The sequence below is a fragment of the Chlamydotis macqueenii genome, chromosome 25, assembly GCF_036417535.1.
Source record: "Chlamydotis macqueenii isolate bChlMac1 chromosome 25, bChlMac1.mat, whole genome shotgun sequence".
Classification (NCBI taxonomy): domain Eukaryota; kingdom Metazoa; phylum Chordata; class Aves; order Otidiformes; family Otididae; genus Chlamydotis; species Chlamydotis macqueenii.
Window position 1 is genome coordinate 2,639,386 of NC_141580.1, and position 24,185 is coordinate 2,663,570.

General features: G+C 52.2%; 1 protein-coding gene across 2 annotated transcripts in view; it reads right to left on the reverse strand.

Annotated features, from left to right (window-relative positions):
- Positions 1–434: 434 nt before the first annotated feature.
- The window catches only part of ASIC2 (acid sensing ion channel subunit 2), a 444,266-nt gene continuing 420,515 nt past the window's right edge, over positions 435–24,185 (reverse strand). For both annotated transcript variants that reach the window (XM_086766578.1, XM_086766579.1), the window contains exons 3-10: positions 18,797–18,924; positions 7,164–7,314; positions 6,683–6,739; positions 5,974–6,127; positions 5,171–5,262; positions 4,380–4,459; positions 1,277–1,345; positions 435–1,058 (exon numbers count right to left, since the gene is read on the reverse strand). In XM_086766578.1, coding sequence (XP_086622704.1) covers positions 957–1,058; positions 1,277–1,345; positions 4,380–4,459; positions 5,171–5,262; positions 5,974–6,127; positions 6,683–6,739; positions 7,164–7,314; positions 18,797–18,924 — 833 coding nt within the window. In that variant the 3' untranslated portion in view covers positions 435–956. The remainder of the gene's footprint in view (positions 1,059–1,276; positions 1,346–4,379; positions 4,460–5,170; positions 5,263–5,973; positions 6,128–6,682; positions 6,740–7,163; positions 7,315–18,796; positions 18,925–24,185) is intronic.

A 24,185-nucleotide genomic window follows, 5' to 3' on the forward strand; every position in this document is an offset into this window, starting at 1 on the left:
CCCGCACCGGGGCTGTGCTGGGTGCTCCAGACTGGGGTGGGGGGCAAGGCAGAAATGACACAGCTCGGCCATTTCCACAAGACCAGCTTTAATATCAGTCATGAGAACGAGGAGAAAGCACAGAATCCATTAAGTGGAAAAAAAAGAAAACAAAAAATTATTATTTTTTTTTTTTAAAAAAAAGAAACCCCCCTGCCCCGTGCCCACCCGCCACTGATGGGACTATCCAGGCACTGCAGACGGAGGACACAGCAGCCGGGGGGGACGATCCACCGAGAGCCACCCGCTCCGGCCCCTCTCCAGGGATGCTCACCTCGGGGTGGCTGGCAGCGCTGAGGAGCCCTGGCGACGGCCCGGCCTCGGGGGACCCGGCTTAGCTTAAGATTCATCACAGACTGACACGAAGGACAAGAACGTAAGAAGAATCCGAGAGCTGCGACTTTTTGTTTCTTTATTCTAATTCAGCCTACGACGTTAGTAATGGTGATTTCAGGGGATGGCTGGGCCCGCGAGTTCCTTCTTGTAGTGAAAATCAGAGACTGTAAAGAGGAACAGAGCTTATAAAGACAGATAGGAATATATCGCCGTAAAAAGAACTGGCATGCAAGTGCTTTATACATTTGGCAGTATGGAAAATGGCAGGGCTTCGGTTTGGTGTGTGGTGGTGGCGGTCTCTTTGTTTTGTACAGTTCAAAAATGAGCTGCTGCCTTCACATCTTGAAGACAACCCCCCCACAGGAAAGGACAACACAAGTCAAGTCCAAGGTGCCTCTCGCTTGGTTTTGGCAGAGTATATATATAATATATATATATTTTTAAAATGCATAGCGATTTTCTTCCTTTTTTAATATATTTTTATTATATTTTTTTCCCCGTTGCAAACCTGAGCTCGGTCCCTGCTTTCCTGTGCAGTTTTCCTTCCTTAGGTGTTGGCACTGTGGAGCAGTCGGACGGTGTCAGCAGGCGATCTCCTCCAGCGTTCCCAGGGTGGCCTGCAGCGGCACGTTCACAGTGTGGCTGATGGTTTCTGAATGATTTGGCATGGGGTCACAAGTGCTCTGTGGACGGAGAGCGGGGGGACAGGGTTACCCCAGGGCTGCGGATGCTTCCCGTCCCTCCCCAGTCGCTCTCTCCTTTCTCCGGCCGAGCCATAGCACGGATCCTTTGGAAATAACTCAAGCCAGGGCCGAATGCTCCATCCATGCTGAGCGACTTTGCCCGCCTACAGCGTCGAGTGCCGGGAAATGTGCTCCTCTCTCCCAGCGGGGCTCCTTACCACGTTTTCATCATGGCTCCCTTCCTCTTCCTCCTTTCCGAGTAGGTCTAATAATTTCTCCTTGATTAGCTGCAAAAGAGGGAGATCGGGTTAAAGCGGGCAGAGACAGGCAAGCACGTTGACCCTGCCCGCACCCGCATCCAGCCTCGCCCAACGGGGCTGGGTCCACAGCCCCAGGGACGCGCTGGGTTTGGAGGACACCCTCCAAAGGATATGGAGAAGGAGCCAATCTTTCCAGGAAAACCACCTCGTGTGTCAAAGCTAAACTCTTCACGTGAAAAAAAAAAACAAAACCCCAAACCCTCAATTTTTAAAATATATTTTGGGGTTTATTAAAAATTGTCAGCTATGTGAGCGCCATTTCCCTTCACAGCCACGTTATTTCCCTGGCAGCCACTGCTGCCGAAGAATGTATTTTCAAGGGAAATCCCAGAAAGGTTGAAAAGCGAGTGTTTTTCTGAAAAACTTCCATAGAGGGAAAAGAGGAAAAAAAAAAAAGGAAAGCTAAAAATGTGAAAAATTGGGTTAGTTCCTCAGGAAGCGAGGTGGATCCTGGCTGGCGTGCAGGGATACGCGGTGGGGATTCAGGAGCACAACTCTGCTCCGGGGCAGGATCAAGAGGAGGACTGTGCTGAGCAAAAGATGCAAAATAACCATCTCCAGGGTCAATATTTCATTGATTTTTGGCTAACCTACCAAAAAAAGAATAGTTGTATCCATTTGCTGGCCATCTCAGAGTTTAGAAACGCTGAGGTTGAAAACACGGTGAGTTTTAGGTGTGCTGAACCCCACCTTGATGAAACCTCGAGCAGATTAGATCAACCACGGAGATTAGGCACTGTTTAAGACATTTTATTCCTTCTCTCCCTGTCTGGTGTGGGTTAAATATCTGTCACGAGTGCCCATGAAGATGTCTCGCACAGGCCACAGCTGGGTGAAGCTGGCACATCCCCGGGTGCGTACACGGAACCTCTTCGAGACAGGATGCTCTCTTAAGCCATGGTTGCCCAAAAAGAAGGGAAAAAACCAAAAAAAAACCACCAAGAGGAAGCTATTTGCCAGATTTTATAAGCAGATGTCAAACAAAAGGGTAAAAGAGAGAAGAAAAATCCAAACTTTGCGAGGTTTCTTATTTCCTTCTTACAAAAGAACTCCAAGAAAGCTGGGAATAAGCAATTTTAATGAAATATTGTGTGCCTTCAGCCTGAGATAGAAACGGAAGTGCAGGTTTTGTTTGCCCTCCCAAGCCATCATGAGCTTTCTGCCTGTAATTTTCAATATATTTTATTGCAGAATAATGCCACCAAGTGCTAAGAGCTGCCCAGAAGGGACTCTGATGGGGAGTGACCGTCTTAAAACCGTAAAACCAGTATCCCAGCTTTAATGACATTATGAGGTTTTTCGAGATGTCCCAGAGAGCTCGGAGCAGAGCCCGTGGCTGCCTGACATCCCTGTGCACCCAGCTGGCTTGGCACACACCAAGGCACCAGCCACAAAGATCCCTGCCTGCAATATCCCGTGGGATTAAAAATCCCTGGTCCTAACGTGATACGGGGACTAACACAGGGCTAAGAGAGCGCTGGATTGTGCAGATAAGATATTTAAGGTTAAAGATGTCGCATATTTGGGTGATGGGGACCCAAAGCCATAAAATCCACAGGCAGCTGAGCTGAATTAGGAGGAGACACCTTCCCAGGAACAAGGGCAAAGGACTTTGGGCCAGGATGTGCCAAATTTGCTGGGAACTGCTTGTCTCCATAGGTGTCTGCATCCTCCTTGAAACTACCTCAAGCCACAAACTCATTCTTTTCTGCTATAAAACAGGACACATGCTTGTGTGTTTTGGTCCCTGGGGGTCATCTTGGTGCAAACTGGGTACTCCTCAGCAGGTCGCATCCAGCTGCAGCCCCCCTCCCTGCCTCAATTTCCCCTTTTGTAAGTAAAAATCATGAGCCTGATCCCCAACATGAAGCCTTCTGCAACATAGTGATGAAGAGTAGGAAGGAAAAAATGAACAACTTGTGGGGAGAATGCTCCAGGGAGGGTTACTTTGGCCCATGGCCCATTCAAGTGAAAAATGGGTTGGAAAAAGTCCGGATGGCAGGAGGGTGCAGAGAGCAGCTTGCAGGGTCTGTGCGGAGGATGCTGGAGGGACGATGCCTGCAGGCAGGCTGTGACAACGCGGGACTGCTGAGGCTGTGTGGGCACTGCGGCACAGAAAAGCCAAAATCCCTTGGCGGACGCTGAACGGTGCTGCTGGGCTGAGACGTCAGGTTCACTGGGGGAACTTGCTTAGGCAAAAAGAGATTAAAAACATACAAAGCTTGTAACTCTGCTGCTGGAGGGCAGGAGGAGGGAGGGCTGCCAGAAAGAAACAGCCCCTCCGGGCTGCTTATTGCAATAATTCCCATTAAAGAGCAGCTGCTCTTGGCCACCACGGAGCCACGGGACTATGCTCGAGATTGTCTTGGTGTTTCCTAGAAAGCTCCTTGCTGAGGGCTGCTGGCAGAGCTGCAGGCAGCAGAAAACAGGGACTGGGGGTTTTTCCACCCCCCAGCAGCAGTAGCCTTGCTGCTTCTCTCACCTGACAGCTGGACTGGGACTCAGGCATTAATTAAAAGTGTTTGTACCAGATGATAATGGCATGGCACTGGGAGAAGCCCAACCAGGGATGGGGACAGGAGGGTGCAGCAGCAGGTTCCCAGCCAGCACCCGAGAGCCACCACATCCCAGGCTGTGCAAGATCCAGGGTGGGAAGCAGCACAGCCACACAAAGGTGGTGCTTAATTAGCTGAGACGAGATGCAAACCTTGTTAGCAGAGGCAGGGTGCCAAGTGAACCCAGCTACGCCATGCCATGGCTGCGCGCCCGTCGCCCACGGAGAGCCCCCGCTCATTTGGCAGTGATGCAGGGACCCCCACACCATGCTGCATAGCTGTGACTGACTATACAGCACTGTCGTAAAGCATTAATTATCTAGTATAATTCATTATATTATTAACTATAACATTAATTATCCATGTGGGCACCCTGTGCATGGAGGGTCCTGGTCCATGACCACCACAGCCCACCAGAGGAAGAGGGTGATGGGCGAGGACCTTACCTCGTATATATAATCGAAGAGCTCGAGGATGGTGAGGATGCTAGCACCGATAAATAGCCCCATCTGGCCTCCAATGTCACCTAGGAGAGAGAACAACATGGGGATGGTTTTCTGCCGCTGGGGTAAAAGCTCTTAGAAGCACCTGTGCAACCGGGGTGCAGCTGCCCTGGGTGCCACCATCCCCGACGAGGTGGGGAAATGCAAGGGAGGGCCCCCAGACACAGCAACAGCTCTAATGCCATGAAAAACATCCCAGGAAGGACGCTGCTGGCCACCAAAGCACTTCTTCTGCTAATGAGGCCATCAGCTGGAAGCCTAATGAAGATGCAGTACTGCATGCTGGCATCCGAGGAAGCCATCTGTCAGAGTTAAACAGCAGGCTTCATCCCAGGAATCCCACAGCCCCGTTCCCAAACTGGGCGGGGAAAGGAGAGAGCTGCTGGAGAAGAATTAGGTAATGTCCCCTGGAGCCGAGAAAAAAACCCAAACCTGCCAAAGAGAGGAAAGGGAGATAGCCTGCTCTTTTAGGGGAGCATCTCAAGGCTGTCTTCGCTTGAGCCCTGTGACTCTCCAGGGCTGGGGAAGGGCTGTGGTCCCTGCGACACTCCTGGGATGGCCTGGTGTTGGACGGAAAATAGGAGGGGGGGTTGAAAGCCTGCTGGCTAGGAAGGTGCCTGGACCTTGCTGGGATTTTCAAGGCACCCCTCACAGCATTTGTCTGTCCCATAACACACACAGACTCCAGCACCGGCCACACAGACTCCCAAAATGTCCCCCTGACCTGTCCTTACCGAGTAAGGCTGCCACCTCATAGGCTTTCTTCTGCTCAATTGTCTCATAGTTGAGTGCTTCAAAAAATATGTCCAGCACGAGAATATTCTCTCTGTAGAAAGAGGATAACAGCATCAGCCCATCAGCCACCAGCAGCCTTGTGTGCTTTGGGACAAGAAAAAAAAATTGGACTTTTAGGGGCTTTATGGAAATGAAGCTAAAGGGAGCTCTGTCCTGACTGGTCTCTTTCTTGGGTCCTCAGCAACCCACAGACCACCTGGAGACCAAGACCACAGGGCACCATTAGGTGCACTCTGGAAGCCTTAGCAGAAGCTGGAAAATGCTTCCTCAAGATCTCTCAGGATCTGACCTCTGAATTTCACTTTGATGGTAACAGGAAGAGTCCAAAGGATGCTTAATATGGAACAACTCTCTCTGCCTCCACAAAGAGCAACGTGCCCAGGGCTAGGAGAGGTCCAAGACAGCGGCCGCCTGAGGTCCACAGCCCAGCCCTATCTCAAGATCGGGATTCCCTGTCATAATAAGGAGTTTCTCCATTTTTTTTTTTGCTGGGTATGGAGTATGCTCATGAAGACAAGGCCAGGGAAGGAACATAGTTGTCTGGAAACATGTCTACTGAGAAGAAAGCAACCTACACCTCACCTCTTCAAGGGTTTCACCCTGACCTTCCCTGGAGGAAGGTTTGGTGATGGAGGCACTGGCAAGATCTGGTCTTAGCATGGGCTGGTTTCAACTGCTAACAGGGTTTTACAGACACTTTCCCCCCATAATGCAGAGGAGATCTGTTTTCTGCCACACTCACGAGATATATTTTTCTGACTTGTTGAATTTCTTCTCCAGGTACTTGGCTGAAGTCTTGCTGGGGATCTTGACCATGGAGAGCTCTTTGTTGTACCTGGTCAGGTTACAGGGCGTCCTGCAGATGCAGTAATTGCTGTCCTTTTCAGCAAGCAAACCTGCAGCAGGTCACAAAGTTAGATCTTACGGAGTCAGGGACACACAGCAGATCTTGGAGCAGAGGGCAGGCCATCCAGAGAGGGGTCAAGAAGTCACATCTCAGAAGAGCTGCAGAAAACCTGACCTTGGCCACTTCCCCCCAACTTCATTGCACGGCTAGCTATCTTGGAGAGTGGCCTTTTGCTGGAGGCTACACTCTGTTACCAGCATCTGCTTGGGGACACACGTGGTGATTCAGTCTCCTAAATCCAGACCCAGAGTAAGCCCCTCCATCCCAAACCCAGACCCAGAGGTGCTCCCCTCCTACATGTCCTGGGGTGCCTGTTATCCCAAGGGTTTCTGCGCTGACGGAGCCCCATGCCCATGCAGAGCCAGAAGAAACTATCCCAGGGTGCACCCAGCCCTTCCCAACAAGTTGGGTCTCATCAAAACCCATCGCTGGGTTGCAGCTGCTCTAGATTACCCCAGTTCCGCCAGCCAGGAGGACGCAGGCTGCTGGAAGACCCTCCAGCTTGGGACACCCACGGTACCCAGGGATATCTCTTGGTACTCACCGAGCGCCGGCTCTGCGCATTCCTTATACTGCTCCGGGGTACAGAAGGGAGCATCCCCTGCACGGAAAGTACACGTCCATCAGTGGGCACCAGCCCCTGCCACCGCGAGGGACCTGGGGGCTGCTGGGCTCTCCAAGGACCTCCCTTCGGCAAAGCGAAGGCAGGCTGGGCAGCAGAGGCATTGCAGCATCTGCCCCACCTCTGCCTGCCACGGCGGCCTTTTCATGCAAACCGAGCAGGGGGGCACTGGAAATACCCCCCAGGGTGTTAACTGGGGTTAAATAAGGGGAAATCAGACCACATCCTTCTGCCGTGTCCTGCCCCTATTTCAGGGCATTTTGCAAAGGCTGTTAGCATCCTGCTTTCCCTAGGGAATGGTATCCCCAGCTCCTTTAATCCCTGCTCCCCTTCCAGCTCGTTAACCCTTAATGACCCAGGCTGGGTGGAGGGAGGGGGTCCTGTCCCGCCCCGGGACACTGACCTGGCATGTGAACCATTTTGCAGTTGCAGTTTTCCACAATATACCGGGTCTCGCAGTCGATCCTGCACGCCGTGATGCTGTAAACGGGAAAGAAGTCTAAGCCCATATCCGACGAGCGACATTCACCCCACGGCGGAGGCAGGTACGTCAGCTGCAAGAGAGGGAGGAGCGGGGTGTCAGGCGACGCTGGGGACCAGCGAGGAGTAGGGCACGGCATCTCCCTCCTCTTGCTACAGAGGAGCCCCCAGAGCACAATTTCACGATGTTTTTAAGGAGGGGACAAAGCAAGGAAAGGCCACAGCATGACTTTTGACAAGTGACAGGCTTTAGCAAGCTCTTCTGCTCCAGAGCTGCTCCGCTGCGTCACTCCAACCCAGCATCTCCAGGATCAGAGCTACAGCAGGATGGTGCATCGGAGATCTCCAAGGTCAGCTCCGTGGTCCTTCTTGCACTACTGGGAAAATCCTGCCCATGCAGGGACTGAAGGGGAGGCTCCAACCTGCAAATCGTCTCAGACTTTGATGAGAGCCAATGCGGGGTTCTTGGCACTGGTGTGTCGACATCTTCTGCCTCCACCTCACTCCAAACTGCGCCGTCACGTCCCACTCGTGGGGAAAACACAGACAGCGCTGGTGATGCTGAGGAGCAGAAAGGGGTGGTAGTGAGACCCTGACGATGACTGTGATTGCTCTGGTGTAAACAAAGCTGCCACATTTGCACCATTCCCTTCTTCAGGTACTTTCCTCGTTGATAAAAAATGCAGCAGATCACAACCCTCAGGCAGGGACAGGGACTTGGGAAGCACGTGGAAAGGACCAAGAACAGTTCAGCAACTAGAGATTGCTGCAGAAGGTGACAAATGCCAAGGAAAGGTGTACCAGTGCCATAAGAAGCCTCCAAACCTTCATGCTCCCCATGAAGGGATAGGTCCCCTCGGAGCGGGGCTGCCACGGGAGATGGTGCTGGGCTGCAAAGCAGAGCAGAGCAGCCTTGGAGAAGCCAGACCAGTCAATCACGTCCTTTCCTGAACACCCATGCACAGAGGGAGCCCTGTGAAGCTAGACACATGCTATCTGCTCTCCTGGCACCCCGTGGTGATGAGGAACCTGTCTTCTTCTCCCCCATTTACACACCACCTCATGTGAGGCTCTAAGTCGCCCTGCTCAGTGCTTGTGCAACGCGAAGCCTTCTGCTGTCACCATTTTACTGAACACAAAAGCAAAAACAAGACAAGCGGGGCTCCACAATCCACTACAGAAACCTTAATTCAGAGCCCAGAACACGCCGGAGGAAAAACAGTCGCTCCCTGGCCCCCACGGCCAAATCTACCTTGTTCCTCCTCCGTCTGCAGCTTGGCAGCCTTCCCGTTTCTCGCGATCCGTGCCAAACGCTCTGCGCGTCTCTGCTAGGGAGCAGAAAATAGCATTCCTCTGCCCCCTCCTTCTTTGTGTTTTCCACCAGCATCCAGTTTGCTGTGCTTTGCTCCAAACACAGAACGTCGTGTGCTGGCAAAGCACATTGGCTGAACAAAAACATTCCTTTAAAAAGTGTAGTAACATTAATCACATCTTAAAATAAATATGTAAATATAGGCTGACGGACTACGAGCCCAGGACCTCGTGGCAAGGCTCTGCGGTGCTTTGTTTGGGTCTCTTCTGGAGATAGGTGGGAAAGGGAGGAGAAAAGAGATGGGCCGCAAAGTGGAGGCACACGGCAGGTGCCATGGGACGGATAACGACCCCGTGAACCTTTCAGGCTGGGTAACCTGGGGTGATGACGACAAAACTACCACAGCGCGAGGCGTGTGGAGCTGGGTATGGGAACAGTCTGCCTCAGGGGGGCACCAAACCTGGAAGCTACAGGAGAATCTGGGGAAGATGCCAGGCTTCAGAGAGAGCGACCCTGCCCTCTGGGGCTGGACAAGCTCTCAACTTGGCCAAGCCAAAGTAAATCCTTCTTTAGGAACAATTTTGCCATCCAGCAGTCCAGAGGTGCTTCGCTTATTACAGCACTTTGCCTGCTGCATTTATGGGTGCTATACTGGTTCCCAGTTACTGCTGTTTCTAACAGGCTGATGCAGACTTGGCAGCCCTGTGGCATACCCACCTTCTAGATGAGCAGGTCCTCCCCATGAGGAGTTCAAGGTCTTCCCTTGCATGAGCCCAAGGACAGACTTGAGAAATCTCAGACCCTGCCTGCACAAGGGTGAAGGGTCTCCATGAAATGGTGAACTTTTTTTTGGGTCTGGATCCTCCACCAGCCAGGGAAGCAGGGAATCACCAACTCCCTTTCTCTGCTCTTGTGAGTATCATCCCTGGTCTCAAGGGCCAACAAGACAGAGGATTTTGCAGTGACGTTCGGCCACGGCAGGTCTGTGTGCTCGGCTCAGGGCCTCTGCGTCCTGGTGCGCACATGCAGAGAAAGAGGATGCCGTGCACACTGGAGCCAGCATCACCCATGGGTGCCCAGGCTGCTCGCTGAGGGACAGGAGGTGTGGCATTCCCAAAACCTGCCTCAGTTCATGCTGCTGCTCACGCTGCTCTGAAAAGCAACAGCAGCGAGAGCTCCTCAGCTGCCTGGAGTGACATGCACAGATTTCTGTGCTCAGTGAGTCTGAGCTGCAGAGCAGCCAATATCCTCAACTGGTGCGAAGATGCAGCAGGTGATGGAAGGATCCCATGTGCAGGGACCAGCTGAAGCATTAAGGAAAAAAAAACCACAATTCCCAGCAATCTCGACATCCTCCAAGAAGCAGGCCTGGCTCTGAACAGGATGTTTTTGAGAGTCAGCAAAGCAGCACCTTGGAATGAAAATATCATAGAATCACAGAAGGGTTTGGGTTGGAAGGGACTGTTAAAGCCCACCCAGTCCAACCCCCTGCAAGGAGCAGGGACATCTCCAACCGGATCAGGTTGCTCAGAGCCCCGGCCAACCCGGCCTGGAACGTTTCCAGGGATGGGGCACCCACCGCCTCTCTGGGCAGCCTGGGCCAGTGTTCCACCACCCTCAGTGTAAAAAATAAATTTCCTAGTATGTAATCTAAATCTACCTCCCTCTATTTTAAAACCATCACCCCTTGTCCTGTCACACCAGGCCCTGCTGAAGAGTCTCTCCCCACCTTTCCTGCAGCCCCCTTTGGGCACTGGGAGCCGCTCTCAGCTCTCCCCGGAGCCTCCTCTTCTCCAGGCTGAACAGCCCCAGCTCTCTCAGCCTGGCCTCACAGCAGAGCTGCTCCAGCCCTCTCATCATCTGCGTGGCCTCCTCCGGACCCTCTCCACCAGCTCCACGTCCTTCTGCTGTTGGGGGCTCCAGAGCTGGACACAGCGCTGCAGGGGGGTCTCACCAGAGCAGAGCAGAGGGGCAGGATCCCCTCCCTCGCCCTGCTGCCCACGCTGCTGGGGGTGCAGCCCAGGCTGCCGTTGGCATCAAGAGCGTCTTTGTGACAATGGCAAAGTGCTGCTTGAAGGGGATCTTTTCTCATTTCCTTTACACTTGCAGTGAAATAGAGTACCAGATGTCATCATTTAGTCATCTGCGGTGGAGAAAGGGGCCCATATGTTGCACGTTGTATGATAAAGGAGAATAAATAATCGCGGTCTCAGATGGAATCATCTCTCTTCCAAGCATACAAATCTTTTAAACCCTTGAAATTTTATTCTGAAAGTAGGTGACAGGATCAGAAAAGGAGCTGCGATCAGGTGTTTAGCTTGCACACAGTTTTGCTCAACCAGTGTTGGATTTGAGCCACAGTGCTCGTGAACTGGCACCACACCTGCAGGAGGGGCACGGGCTGAATGATTAATTAAACCCTCATCAATGCAACTTCATTAACAATTATGACTCGTTTTGCAGCTGGGACCGTGAGCACTGACTGCCCCCACACCGCGAAGCAAAGCCGGTTTGCATCTCCCGAAAAGCGTGGCGCTCCTCGGGGAGGTGTTCCCTTGCCAAGCACCCCGCCCCACGCACAAGCGTGCAAGTGCAACTCACTTTTCTCTGGCTTCCTAAAAACGCAAGAATAGGTGCAACACATCTCCCCTGCCATATGTCTGGACTTGTGTTCTCCGCACCGCTCTCCGAATCGCTGAGAAGAGCAGAAAAAGCCTCTTGGTGCATTTAAGACCCAGGGAGGTTTTGTTGCTCTGCAGTACGAACGTTTCCTGTTTTGGAGAAAAGCACGTCACGTCTGGGACCAACAGGAGACCATGGGGAAGCTCGGATTTTTACTTCTAAAAGGAAATTTCCCCAGTGAAGCTCCTGGCCACGGAGTAGAGCCCTAAGGGCTGCGACACAGGCACCGTGCTGCTGCCTTATTTTATATTAATCCCTGCCTCTTACGTCTCTAGAACACCGGGCAGGATTTCTTGCCGCTGGCCATGCCTCCAAGCAGCGCCTCGAGACACGCAGGCTGTAACCGAAGCATCTGCCACACGCGTGGGACCGGCACCGGGAGTCTGCGCGCTTCCCCCTCCATCGCCTGCTTGCTGGGAAGCAGGGCTGCAGCAAGGGCTCGTTTGAGGTTTGACAGGCAAATCCGTGCTTTTCCTTCCGGGGAAGATTTTAGAGACAAATCTCCCCGGGCTGGCAGGTTGGACCTCCCTCCCTCGAGCGAGTCAACGAACTCTTCTCTCTCCAAGGGGCTCATCAAGGGCTGTTACCTGGATCCTCCGTGGTAATTACAGCTGAAAGACTCGTTGCTTCCCTCATGCTCTGTAATTTGTAATCAGAAGCAAACTCTCCACTCATCAGCAGCCAGCTACAGATGTGGGACCTCTCCAGAGGGAGCAGGCACATCATTAGGGAACAGGCTCTGCAGGGAATAAGGGAGAATAATTTCCCAGATCCTGCCCCAACATCCAAAGGTAATTTGGTCCCAGGAAAGCTCCCTTCGCCTCTCCCAGGGGGTTCTGGTGAGCAGGTACCGAGGTACCAACTCTCTGATGTCGTCAGCTCCTGTCCTGACCTGTTTGCAGCCACAGCAGCATCGCTCGCAGGTACCAGGCGATGCCAGGACTGCCGTGCTGCATCCCCTGAAATACCGCCCGTCATACTTCAAAAGAACCCCCTACACAGCCCCAGAGCTGGGTATGGTTTTACCCATCAAGTACTGCACCGTGCAGTGAAAGGCTCAAACTTCTGCAGAATTTCCTGCCCTGAGGAGCGATGAAGCAGGATCCCATGTTTCCTCCCTCCAGCCCCCGTGGCTCCTCCTCCAGCAGACCAGCCCCATCCCTGCTCCAGTTGCCTCTCTCACCTCGTACAGGAATCCCTGCAAGCCCTGGGGTTCATGCAGTGGTGAACCCATCCGTGAGAGCATCCCTCCTTCACCCCGTCCTTGCCAAAAAGGGTGCCTTCTCGGGGCTGCAACCTCAAGCAAAGCCTTTATATCCAAAGTGCTCGGCCGCAGAGAGCTGCTGGAGCATTTTAAACACCTGACATTTGAATTTCCTGCCCAGGAAGCTCACGAAACCGCTGCATCGCCTGGAAGAGCGCGCCCGGGAGCCAAACCCGCCTCGCTAGCCAACAGGAGCGCGTGTGACGGAGCAATCCTGCACACCGCGGCCATGAAACAGCGTAAATGGGAGAGATGCTAATTGCATTTGATTCCTCTCCCCGGCAGCCCCTCCTGGGTGGTGTGTAGCCACGCAGAGGTCTCCTCCTTCGGAGAGAATCGCTTTCCCCTCTTCCAGATGATGAGAATTTGGGGTTGGCGGGAGGACTCCAGCGCTGGACCAGTGAAGGCTGCCCAAGGATGCTGAGCTGCTCCCCTCCAACCTCCTGTGCTACCAAAGACAAGCCGCTTTTCTTTGAAGCTGGAGGGAAAAAACCCATAAAAGCAAAAGGAAAAGCTGGGGTAAAGGCAGCAGGGACAGATTCTACCCTCGGTTCCTGCAGCAGTGCAGCACTGAGCTCCGATTTTGCTCCGCTGCCATGGCAGCTTTCCAAGGGCACGTACCCCTCCCCAGCACCGCGCGGTCTCATGCTTACAGAAATTCAGCTCCAGCCTCCAACTGAGGTTGACAAACTCGCATCCTTGCACTTGCATAATCACTAATAATTAATTAATTAATGAAATGCTTTAAAAATTCTCCTGGTCCTGCCTATTAGGGATTATGACAACGAGTTGCAAACTGGCAAGTGCTGAAATAAAAAGAAACACCGTTGGCGGTGTTCGTTGGACTGCACTGGCCAAACTCTTACAGAGGTACCCCAAACAGAGGGTGTGTGGTGGGAGCTGGACCCTCCGAAGCTCTCCTGTCCTCAGCAAGCAGCTTTCCATCTTGGCCCTGACTCACTTCCATTGCTTGCCTCCAAACCCATTTTCTTTTCTATCTTTTTTTACAAACAGGCTGATTTACTAATTCTGTTTTCCAAGCAAAACTACGCCGCTGCCCTGAAAACCCAGCCGTGCAATTGTTTCCGTACGTCTCCTGCTTTGAATCGCTGCTGTGCAACGAAGTTTTCCACGCGGCTGACGACGCTGGCTGCCAGTTTCGCTTCTTTCTGTTGAATTAATTCAGAGCCTGATGATCCACCGGAGGAAATCGATGGGGAAAGTGTGTGGGATTGAGGGAAACGGAAAGAAATCAGAGAGTGAATGTTATTCCAGGAGGATGTGTAAGTCCGTAGGTAGGAGATGCTCGGAGCGAGGGTTAGGAAACGTGGGAAATGCTATTTAATTGTTCCTAATTTTCAAACGGCACTGCCTACACTCTGTTTGGAAACAGGGGCTTCAGAGCGAGCGCTGCCAGACCCCCAGTCCCGTTTTCCTGCCTCCGTAATTACACCTCTTGATGCTACACTTGGTAGCTGGTGCGCTCTGTCCCATGCAAGTGCTACGAGGGGATGAGTCCCCAGGGCACACTACAGCCCTATTAAACAATACTGCTCCATCTTCAAACCTGTCGCTTAATTGAAGCCTCTTAAATTTTTACTGCCAAGTTGGCAGAAATTGCCATTTTTAGTGCGCTTTTCATCTTCCCTAACGTGTCGTGCCGATGGCATAGCAGGGAGCAGCCGAGCTGGGGAAGTGGCATCATCTGATCCCACCCGTTACGGGAGAGGCTCGGGCGATGCCGCCGAGATGCGGCGATGATGCTGTAAAACCCAGCTGGAAAAAAAGGGGATTCAAAGGAGGAAAATCCAGGAGGAATTCGTCTTTCTCTGAGGGATCAGCCCTTCGAAATATCATTTCCAGTGTGTTCACGCATGCCTTGGCGCCATGGTCTGGTGATGGAGAATGGGGGGATACTGCAGCCTCCCCAAAGCCGTGAACACCACAAAGTTCGGCGAGGCTTGTTAAAGCAGCAGGCCAGGAGAAGGCAAAAATTGAGGTGGATCCCTCCAAAGCCAGGAGCAGCGGGAGCTGAGGGGCACTGCCCTACTCCCTTTGGACCCGTTTGGAGGGAGAGGGCAAGGCGTGCCCCGAGCCAGCTCCTGCGCAGCTCGGGGTTTTACCCATTCATGAGAAAACAAACCTTATTCATCAGACTCGGCAATCGCCATGGAAACCGCTCCCCTGCGCCCGGAGCATCTCTCGCTGCAGGGCACAGTGACGACCGTGGCTGGCTCGCCTCGCGTGAAACAGTGCGAAAACCCCAGAAAACAGCAGCCACGGTCTCACACATCCTCGTAAACCGCTCCAGCTCCTTTCGCGGTGTGTTCAGACACAGCCGCTGCCGTGCTGTACGGAAAGGCGCCCGGAGAGGGTGTTTCCCACCTAAAACTTCAGGTTTCAGACAGCAAGCAACTCCCTTTAGGCACAAGTCCGCAGCAAAGATCCAGCTTGGCCTACGTAACCCCACAACCACATTTTATGGATTCAACTTCCCGCTGGCGCTGCCTTTGCAGGATCGCTTCTGCTGACTCAGCACACGCAACCGACACGCGTGCAACGTCCCTCTTAGGATGCTACCAGTGCAAACCAGCACGACACTGTTGCTGCATTAACGATGCAGTTCCCAAACTGGTAAATGTAACTTAAAAGTGTCACTCTGCAGGAGTCAAAGGGCTCAGCCACCACAGATGGAGGAGAAAAATGGATTTTGTTCCTTTTTTTTCAGACTGACAGCTAATTTTAAAGGAAGATTTAATAAGATCATGCACCATCATGGAGACCGGGTTTACTTTTGACAAGGGGCTTTTGGAAAGCTCTCGGTATAAAGATTCAGGATTTATCACCCCGGCACCAAGACGCAAGTCCTCGCTTGTGCTAAGCGGCTGCAGACCTGGAAAGGCAGGAAATCAGTGAGTAAAGCCCAGCAAATACTCTTATTTCCAGACTGGGATGGTGGGACGAAGGGATAGATTTGAGCATGGCCACAGGGAATAGCAACAGAGCCAGAAATAAAGCCCCAAACCTCTAAACCAGCCAGGAATAAATCCCCTTCACCCCAAAGCCCATCTCAAAGACGACGCATGGCTCCCAGTGCCCGACCAAGGCAAATCTGCCCAATTCCACACCTTTTTTTTTTTTTTTTTTTACTGCTGGGAAAAGTGGTTATAACTAACAGAGAAGCTGCTGTGAGCTGAGAGAAACGACCTTCTCTTTATTTCTACTCTTCTCCAGCTGGAGGATCATTTCATTTATGTTCCATGGTGTAAAACACATGGTTTAGGACCCCAGTAACTGGTTGGACTCAGTCCTCCAGGACTGGACTTTTCCACTTTTTGCTCTTATTGAAGCAGCAGCATGTGCATGCCCCAGATGTAGAGATTTAGTAGGAAAAAAAAAAAATAAAAAAAATCAGGGGTCTGAATAAAAGATGTGCATTCAGGGCTTGAGAAGGAGGGTGATGCCTGGCCGGTCCCTGTGGGGTAATTAGAGGAGGCGGCAGCCTGTGTTATGCTGTAATGGTCGTAATTAGGTTAAAAAAATGATTTTATGGAGGGATTGGGTTGGGCAGCATCGCCTGGGGAGCAGAATGTTGCTCCAGGCGGTGGCTTGAAGAGCCCTCCGGGTCTCCTTCGCAGCCTGTGGTACACTTCTAAAGCAGTTACAGAACCCCTGGCCCTGAGCGAAAATGTTCCCTCCCTCTCCCAGCACAAAAACCCCGGCAAAACCTGCAGAAGAGGGTACACGCCTGACCTAAGAGTCTCCCCCCAAATGTGGTTTTCTTGTCATTTTCTACATCTTCCCTGCCTGGAAGGAGGGATTTGGGGAGGGATGGGATTTCTCCCTCTCTCTCAGCCGGCTCTCCTCCTGATAGGAAATCTAATTTTTAATAGAAATAATGAAATAGTTAATGCTGGCAATGGGATGGGGAAGATTTACAGCAGCTGTCTTCAAAGTCTCCAGCATTTACGCTATTTCTATCTTAAAACCAAGTCCTTGAGATCCTCTCTGCAGGCTTCAGCTCCCAGCCATGCTCCCAAATCTTGCTGAAGCCGGGCTGTTTAAGGAAGACAAATCTTTCCAATTACCGCTCGCGCTGCCAGGCGAGTTTGATTCGAGGAAGTGTTGCCAAATTCTTTCAGCATCAGGCAGCTGCACCGCACAACGCGATGCCCCGGCGCTGCTGATACGACATGCGAAGGGCTACAGAAACGGCTGGCGACGTCCTTCTCGATCGCCAGCCTCAGCATCTCTGCCATCAGCTTTTCTCCGGAGCTAAGGTGGTCCCACTAAGGGGGTGTTGATTCTGCTGGAGGTATTGTTCACAGCTGACAATTTGCTAAACAAAACCCTGCTCTTTGCTGCTGAGAAAAGAGGAGAGGGCTTCGGTCAAAGGCGTACACATGCCGGGGATGGAAATGCAAGACCTCAACACGAGAACCTCTGCTCCAACATAGAATCACAGAAGGGTTTGGGTTGGAAGGGACCTTCAAAGCCCATCCAGTCCAACCCCCCTGCCAGGAGCAGGGACATCTCCAACCAGATCAGGTTGCTCAGAGCCCCAGCCAACCTGGCCTGGAACGTTTCCAGGGATGGGGCTTCCACCGCCTCTCTGGGCAACCTGGGCCAGTGCTCCACCACTCTCAGGGTAAAAAATTCCTTCCTTTTGTCCAGTCTGACATGGGACCCTCTGCTCCGACACTGACTTCCTCCATGGCCTTTGGCAAGTCACTTGTCCTCCCGGGGGCAACCCAGCATCTGCGAGCCACCTGCCAGGTGCTGGCCTCCCAATATGCAGCCGTTGTGGGGGACAACCAGCCGCTAGCCCTAACCCCAGCACCGCTGCCTCAGTGTGTGGAGACCCCCAAACTGCTTCAGGAGATGCCCCGGAGAGAAGACGGATAAGGCATTCAATGCCCAGTAATTACTGTCAACAGTAATTAATCAGTTTTCCATCCTTCCAGATTATTTACCTCGCAGCATGCCCCATGTAAGCAACGCCGAATGCTGCTGGGTCCCCTGAGGTGGCAGAAAGCAGCTGTGGAGTGAGGTGGGGACATGTGGAAGGGCTTGTGTCAAGGGAATGGGCAAGAAAAACACCCATGATGGGTTTCCAAGCCCGTTTCTGCTTTGGACTTAACCAGCTGCTGCCTCAGCCCCTGAAGAGCCCTTTCCCTTCGCTGTTACTAAGGCGTTACACTCCAAATGAGAGCCCTGCGCGCTAACAAAGCTGCTCATTTTCTCCAGCCCACCAGACTTCCCAAACGATACGAACCGACAACAGCGAAACATTTCTCCGCTGTAATTGAGACGTTTTCACCTGGTGCTCGCCCACCAGGAACCCACGCCATTCGTTTTCTACTAGATGATTACACACAAGCGCCTCGTAACGAAAGAGACGAGATCTGCATCGGGGCTCACCGAAACGCAGCGTCTCCAGGTGTATTTGGTATCTGGTGGCCATGGAGAGACACCTTAATGATGGATTTGGTGGTGAATTCCTCGCACTGCTCTGAGCTGAAGTGTAACAACTGCGGCTCTGATCTCCACGGAGCTTTAATCAGCGCAAACCCTCCAACAGCTCATGTTCGCTTTCTTCAACTTGATTTATGTCTCATTTGAGAGTGGATGCAAGAGCAAGGATGAAAATGAGAGAGGCAATGAGGCAGGAAGGCTAGGCATGAAAGTACCGGGGCAAGCTGGGGGAAAAAACTATTCCGCTGGCTGATTTTCTGAATGCCTTACCAGGATTTGGGTCTAACGATGCCGCGTCACATCACATCCATCTGCAGCGTGACGATGTGCCACCATCGAGACTCAGGGAGGGCGACGCACCCCGAGCCACGGGCGTCCCACCACAGTTTATAATAAATAACGTGACTATTTCTGCGTTACCTGAAGGGATTCACGCTGATCTACATAATGAAACACTCTCTCCTCGTCTCTTTTTATATCCTCGGAGTGTGAGAGCCTTTCGGCAACAAGCATCCTTGCCAGGCGGGTTGGAAGGGACCCAACACACTGAGCGACTGCCACAGCTGACCCATAACCGTGAAAGAGCAAGGCAGGGAAATTACCGGGGATGAAGTCCCTTCTGTGGCCAAAATTACAAGGATTGTGGAAAATGCATGGCAAGCAACACTGAAAAAGCTGCCTTCATCCCAAGCAATTTGAAACAAAGAATGAAAACAGCTGTTGAGGATGAAGATGCCTCTCAAGGGGCATTTGTACGTAGAAGCAACCTCTCATACAGACCCACTGGAGAGATCTTGGTGTGTAAATAAAATTTAGGACTTACCCTTTGCTCTTGGGTGGCCACAAAGGTCTGGAATCCAGGGGCCACCCCAAATCCCAGCTCCTGGACGAAGGGTGGCTCCGACTGGCTGTGGATCTGGACTTTGACTCCAGCCTCGAACGTTGTCTCTTCTGTAAGAAGAAGCGGGGAGGTTAGAGGGCTGTGGTGGGTGGGCTGGTGTCCACCTGCACGGGCAGGTTTGCCCCTCCATGGAAAATTGTATCTGGGAAATTTGCGCTGCTCAAAGGCAGGAGATAAGCCGTTGGGAGTGCTCCACCTTCACGGTCAGACTCTGGGCATCAAGGAAGGAAAGCCAGCAGCAGTGTTTTCTGTGAGCAGAAAACCTGGAGCTCTGCCGAAATCACCACTGCTGCCCATCGCGACCAAGAGCATCTCCAAGCTCCTGGACCTTACTCTGATGCCTGTCGCTGGAACACGGAGATTAGTGATTTCTCCGGCCTGGTCCATACTTCCAAGCTAGAGAAAACAGGAGGCGATGTCTACTTCCTAGTTGATATTTCGTTACAGAATTTTACATGCATTCCTATATTACCAAAACAAATAAGCTCCTCCTTCCGCCAAACACAGACATTTCTACTACCCGTACGGGCTCCAGTGCCGAAAGCACCCAAACCGCCCCAGTGCTGAGGGTCGAGCCAGCTTTCCCCTAAACCTTTGGCAAGGCAGAGCGTCCCCATCCAACCTCACCGCTGCTCAACAGCACCGCAGCAGCCCTGGGCTCTGCAGTAGATTTGGCACCCAAGTGCTCAAGCCCCAAGGGCAAATGCACACCAGAACGAGTCCAAACCTTCTTCTGAGCACCCACCAACTCCTCCCATTTCAATCCCGATCCTGTTATTCCCACATGACGCCTACTCCTACCGATCCCACCCGGCTCCATCGCTTTGCCTGGTGTTGATCCCCTTCCAGTGCTTCGGAGGAGACACCATATGCTTCCCTCAGTAATTACCTGACAAGTTGGAGTGGAAAGCTTCTATTTAGCCTAACTTGTTGGGCGACGGGAGCTGTTTTGTCGAAACACTTTCCATCCAAAATTATTCTCCCCATTTCTGCACCTGCTCCAGCTCTGTTCAGCTCCTACTTAATTCCACGTATTTCCCACGACCCGGCGCTGCGCCTGGGTCCATCTGCAGGTAAACACCTGGATACCGCATCAAGCAAACAAGACATAGCCTGCAAGTACCCGTAAGAGACTTAAAAGCCATGGGCTTTGTAATTTGAAATACAAAATTCTGGCACGCAGCCACCTGCAATCACGGGAGGGGAGGGGAAGGTATTTTCTGTGCCGCAGAAGAAACTTTGATTTTAAACCCCACAGTTATTAATTCTCATCATCGATAATAACAAGAAAAGCAAAATAAACAGCATTTCTTTAGAAAAGCTGCCAAAAACTAGGCAGCATTTGCTGGTTTTCCTGCAAGAAACACATGTGAGGATGAAACTATAAACACGAAACTGGCTTTGAAAAACTGTCACTTGTCCTAAAAGTTAATTTTCTATAAAATAGCTGTTTTCCACTAATGGAGAAAAATTAAAAGCCCAGCTACAAACCGCTTTGATGGAGTACGCCTGGACCCATCCTCATTAACTGCATCTTAAATGTTTTCCAGCTCCACGCTGGAGCCGAGACACATTAGCGTGGGGTCAGCATTTGCTACAAGTGCCGGGAAAAGGAGTCTTGTAGGACACCGAAGCTCAGGATCATCTGCTTTTGGGTGCATTTCGCCTGCTAAAATGAACGTCCCTGGGCAGAGCAAGCCCCAAAAAGCTCTGTGGCAAATCCTGTCTGTCACCTCGAGACTGGGGAGGTGCAACCAAGGGTGTGGGCATCCACAGAGATACGGCTCAGTCGTGGTTTTGGCGGTTTTTGCAGTTTTAGCATCATTTTGAATGGCTTCTAGCAGTACCTCCCTGGAGGGAGGGGCTGAGCGCCCGGCCGGGTTGTTGCTGCTGGTTTTTTAAGTCTGTTTCTTGCAATCATCCACCAATGGGGTGAAAAATACCACTGAAAACCCTTTGATTGGCTCAAATGCCAGAAAAAACTTCAAAAGTAAATTCCAGTGACTTGGGGTTCAGTTCGTACCTTATGGCTTTTAAACTCATTTCATTATATTGCCCAACCACGGACAATCTCCAATCTCTCCTCATTCAATCTCCAGTCCCACTTTCCTGAGGACAGCGCCCGTAAACTCCTTCCTTAGCACATCCCAGGTTGAGAACAGAGCAAAAAAACTCCTTGGTGACTGCGTTTTTAAATACATTAATACCCATTCCTGTACACAGGCCACTGTTTCCAAACAAACCCTGAGCCGCTCTTTTCACTGAAGGATGAGAGCAGCGTTAATTAAATTGGGGATTAATTCAGCGTGTGCTTCAAGCTGGCTGCAGAGCATTACGTGTTGCAGACTGGGCAGCTTTCTATTTCTAGCGTCAGCTTTCCACGACTTCGCTGGGGTCTTCTGCTTAGAGCGCTGCTCGAACAATCCCAATAAAGCTCCTGCTGACTGCACGCTCGGATGCAGGCTACAAGGTTCATCCCCGCGAAGAGGCAAGAAGTTGCAATTAAAAGAAGAAATGCTGCCAAAGGCACGGAGCTACCCTTCTCCCCCTGCCTCATTATGTCCATAGTGATCCACTTCTCTCTGGCAATTAACATCCGAAGCTGTGCTCGGCACTAATTTGTTGGGAACTGAAGATACAGCCGGAGTCACGCGTTGTTTCCAGCCGGAGCCGTCACCGGCCAGCTCTGCCAGCGGCACCGGCAGCTCCAGGGAAGATTCTCCCGCTCGGAGAAATCCCACACGGCTACAGAAAAGCAGAGATTATTTTCTCAGCGGGCTCACACGATGACCTGAAGGTTTACTTTGGGTAACAAGCCTTCTCCTGCGCTGTGCAGAAGCGCAGAGCTGGGAGGTTTGGTTTCTCCCCAGCCTCTCGTCCTCTGCCTCAGTTTCCCCACCTGTGAAATGGGAGCAACGTTGCTGTTTAACTCATTGGACTGGACGTGTGAGCGGTGCCTCTTCCACGCTCTGCACAGCGCAGTTCACCACCGCGGTGCATTACGGAGGTGCAGGGACAGGGACTCTCACGGGGACAGTATCCCAGAGGGATACGAACAGCACCACACGCCATATCTGGAAGGAAGCGCAGATGTTCGTCCCTGGGCTGGCTGCGCCGCATCCATGAAGGGTACGTTGAGAGCGTGGTTACTTGTCTCCCTCGGGGAGGAAGGCCCCTCAGGAGCAGGGGGGTTGCCGTGGCAGCACAGACATGCCCAGAAGATGCTGTGAGATGCTGAGGTTTTTACGGCATCCTTTGCTCAGGATCGCCATGGAAACGATGGCAGAGCAAGTGCTCCTCCACCTCCTGCATTGTCCCCCCAGGAGGGCTGGCATCACCCAAGTTCCTCTGGGTGTGTGACACCGTACGGCCGTGTCCCTGTCCCCACCAACCCAGTGAGCTCCTAAATCCCTCCTGCATCCCTCCCGTTCAGCTCAGCAGCACACGGGACCCGGCTGCGTGTCCTCAGATTACCCGCCGGGCTCTGCGCCTGCAGCTCAGCATCTCCTGAGCACACTGGGCTCATCACACCAGTGGGGCAGTCGGGACCCGCAGCGACGCAGAGGACGTGCCTTGCGGTCCCAGACTTGGGGAAGGCAACTGCTGCTTCAACCAGACTGTACCTGTGTAGAAATCTTGAAAAAACGCCTAGCATTCACATTTTACCTAGACAAAAATTTATAGGTGAAAAAAAACCCCCAAATCGTGATTGAGATTTAACTGGAAGAAAGCAGGACCCCCAAGCCCACTGAAAAAAAACCGGGGAATTATGAAGGAACCAGTTTAACGCCAGCAAAACCAGTTTTGCTCCCCTGCGCGTGCTCTCATTTCTGTGGAAGCATTGTGTTCTGCTTCAGTTAAAGTTGCTTGGTAACAGGATTAAGCGAAGCTGAAATAAGAGTGTTCGCAACAGGGTTTGGGGAGGTTTGATGGCATCGACCGAATCAACGCAACCACATTTGTCCTGTGTGTTTTGCTGTTGCGAGCCGCGCTTCGGCTGCCGTTTTGGGAACAATCAGGGATTACGAACTTCCCCACGGATGAAAACGAGCTGTCTACCACCGGCTCTGGCAGCTGCCGGGAAAAATACTACATGTCCCGCTCGGATGTGGCAGGAAGGAGCGTCCCAGCGGGGCTGGGCTGAACAGTCTGGCGTCTCACCTGCGTTTAAGAGGGACAAATTAAATATACAGGAGTCATCGTGCGGGGGCGGCCAGGGGAGTGAGGAGCCTGTCGTGGTCTGGTGCATCTGACCAAGCTTTAGAAGGCTCTGGCTGCTCCTGAGTGTGTGGTAGCACCAGCACTGGCCCAAGGGAATGGGGTTAAGTTCATGCTGGAGAAGACAAAAATGTCCCCAAAGCAGCTGAAGAAGCTGCTGTAGAAGAGGGGAACACCTAACTGCTTTCCAGGAGGGGTATGTGGCATTTAGAGTGGAGGGGATAGGACGGAAAGTCCTAGAATCATAGAATCTTTAAGGTTGGAAAAGACCTCTAAGAACATCAAGTCCAACGATCAACCCAACACCACCATGTCCACTAAACCGTGTCCCCCAGCACCACGTCTACACGTTCTTTGAACACCTCCAGGGACGGTGACTCCACCACTGCCCTGGGCAGCCTGTTCCAGTGCCTGACGACTCTTTCAGTGAAGAAGTGTTTCCTGATATCCAACCTAGACCTCCCCTGCCACAACTTGAGGCCATTTCCTCTTGTCCAGTCACTAGTTAACTGGGAGAGGAGACCAACAGCTACCTCCCTACAGCCTTCTTTCAGGCAGTTGTAGAGAGGGATGAGATCTCCTCTTCTCCAGACTGAACAATCCCAGTTCTCTCAGCCGCTCCTCATCAGACTGGTGCTCCAGATTACAGTCCTGTACAGAGGACAGTGATCCATGCCATCGCAGAGATGTCTACAGCAGGATGAGTCATGTCCAAGGTGTTGCAGCTCCCCTCCACCGAGCCAAGGAAACTCCCCGATCGCCACAAGCAGCTACGATAGGATCAGACAAGCACGACCGAGCCCCAGAGAGAAATCCAGGCGTTCCCTTCTCACAGCTAAAGAACCGACAAAGCTGACCAACGCCTCTCTCTACAAAGCCTTCCTTGTAGCTACAAAATCAAGCCTTGCTGCTTCAAAGCCCTGCTGACAACCTGCAAGAGGGGCTTTATGTTCCCCTGACCCTCTCGAATAACCAGTGTTGGGATGAAACGGGGGGAAAAGGATTGTTTCCTGGCAGACCAACTCCTCTCTCACAGAAGCGGGAAGTGATCTGAGACCTCAGGTCACCCAGACCACATCGCGCAGGAGCCAGA